The 2,158-nt window shown below is 60.4% G+C and overlaps 1 protein-coding gene across 1 annotated transcript in view; it reads right to left on the bottom strand.

Annotated features, from left to right (window-relative positions):
* Positions 1 to 513: 513 nt before the first annotated feature.
* LOC108510130 (nuclear protein STH1/NPS1-like) overlaps positions 514 to 2,158 on the bottom strand; it is a gene marked incomplete at its 5' end in the record, with an annotated part of 13,716 nt that continues 12,071 nt past the window's right edge. The window contains 3 exons of the mRNA XM_017839821.1: positions 514 to 657; positions 738 to 905; positions 973 to 1,161. Of these exons, the coding sequence (XP_017695310.1) occupies positions 514 to 657; positions 738 to 905; positions 973 to 1,161 (501 nt within the window). The remainder of the gene's footprint in view (positions 658 to 737; positions 906 to 972; positions 1,162 to 2,158) is intronic.

The raw sequence follows: 2,158 nt of genomic DNA on the forward strand, positions 1-2,158 counted from the left end.
ATTGGGGCAGTTCCAGAGGGGGATTTGGGATGAGGGGATACCTTTAGCCATTGTTTTTCCGTGAGGGAATCGCTGTAATGGGGATCCCAGAGGGATTGGGGCAGTTCCAGAGGGGGATTTGGGATGAGGGGATACCTTGAGCCACTGTTTTTCCGTGAGGGAGTCGCTGTAATGGGGATCCCAGAGGGATTGGGGCAGTCCCAGAGGGACTGGGGGGATCCCAGAAGGATTTGGGATGAGGGGATACCTTTAGCCATTGTTTTTCCGTGAGGGAATCGCTGTAATGGGGATCCCAGAGGGATTGGGGCAGTCCCAGAGGGACTGGGGGGATCCCAGAAGGATTTGGGATGAGGGGATACCTTTAGCCACTGCTTTTCCGTGAGGGAATCGCTGTAATGGGGATCCCAGAGGGACTGGGGGGATCCCAGAGGGATTGGGGGGATCCCAGAGGGATTGGGGGGATCCCAGAGGGACTGGGGGGATCCCAGAGGGATTTGGGATGCAGAGGTACCTTTAGCCACTGTTTTTCCATGAGGGAATCGCTGTAATGGGGATCTCAGAGGGACTGGGGGGATCCCAGAAGGATTTGGGAGGCAGGGATACCTTTAGCCACTGTTTTTCCGTGAGGGAGTCACTGTAATGGGGATCCCAGAGGGACTGGGGGGATCCCAGAGGGACTGGGGCAGTTCCAGAGGGATTGGGGCAGTTCCAGAGGGGGATTTGGGATTCAGGGATACCTTTAGCCACTGTTTTTCCGTGAGGGAGTCGCTGTAATGGGGATCCCAGAGGGACTGGGGGGATCCCAGAGGGACTGGGGAGATCCCAGAGGGGGATTTGGGATTCAGGAATACCTTTAGCCACTGTTTTTCCGTGAGGGAGTCGCTGTAATGGGGATCCCAGAGGGACTGGGGGAATCCCAGAGGGACTGGGGGGATCCCAGAGGGACTGGGGGGATCCCAGAGGGATTGGGGCAGTTCCAGAGGGGGATTTGGGATTCAGGGATACCTTTAGCCACTGCTTTTCCGTGAGGGAGTCACTGTAATCCACCTCCTTGCGGTGCCGGGAGCCGCGGCCGAACATCTTCTCCTCCTCCTCCTCGCAGGTCAAACGTTCGACCTCGGCGTCGTCCTTGAGGATCCACGAGGGCAGCTCGTCCTCCTCCATCAGCCGCGGCTTCCGCTTGGGGTTCCGGGCCTCCTCCCGCCGCCGGTCCAGGTCCATCCGCTGGGAATGAGGGAAAGAGGGAACGGGATCAGCAATGGGATCCCAGAGATCCCAGGAATTGGGGTTCTGGGCCTCCTCCCGCCGCCGGTCCAGGTCCATGCGCTGGGAAAGAGGGAAAGAGGGAATGGGATCAGCAATGGGATCCCAGGGATCCCAGGAATTGGGGTTCCGGGCCTCCTCCCGCCGCCGGTCCAGGTCCATGCGCTGGGAAAGAGGGAATGGGATTGGGATGGGATCCCAGGGATCCCAGGGAACTGGGGTTCCGGGCCTCCTCCCGCCGCCGGTCCAGGTCCATCCGCTGGGAAAGAGGGAAAGGGATCAGGAATGGGATCCCAGGGATCCCAGGAATCCCAGGAATTGGGGTTCCGGGCCTCCTCCCACCGCCGGTCCAGGTCCATCCGCTGGGAAAGAGGGAATGGGGTCAGGAAGGGGTTGGGAATGGGATGGGATCCCAGGGAATTGGGATGGGATCCCAGGAATTGGGGTTCCGGGCCTCCTCCCGCCGCCGGTCCAGGTCCATGCGCTGGGAATGAGGGAATGGGGGAATGGGGTCAGGAAGGGGTTGGGAATGGGATGGGATCCCAGGGAATTGGGATTCTGGGATCCCAGGAATTGGGATTCCAGGCCTCTTCCCACCGCCACTCCAGGTCCATGCGCTGGGAATGAGGGAATGGGGGAATGGGGTCAGGAAGGGGTTGGGAATGGGATGGGATCCCAGGGAATTGGGATTCTGGGATCCCAGGAATTGGGATTCCGGGCCTCTTCCCGCCGCCGCTCCAGGTCCATGCGCTGGGAATGAGGGAATGGGGGAATGGGGTCAGGAAGGGGTTGGGAATGGGATGGGATCCCAGGGAATTGGGATTCTGGGATCCCAGGAATTGGGATTCCGGGCCTCTTCCCGCCGCCGCTCCAGGTCCATGCGCTGGGAATGAGG

This window comes from Lepidothrix coronata, unplaced genomic scaffold (assembly GCF_001604755.1).
Source record: "Lepidothrix coronata isolate B3197 unplaced genomic scaffold, Lepidothrix_coronata-1.0 Scaffold494, whole genome shotgun sequence".
Taxonomy (NCBI): domain Eukaryota; kingdom Metazoa; phylum Chordata; class Aves; order Passeriformes; family Pipridae; genus Lepidothrix; species Lepidothrix coronata.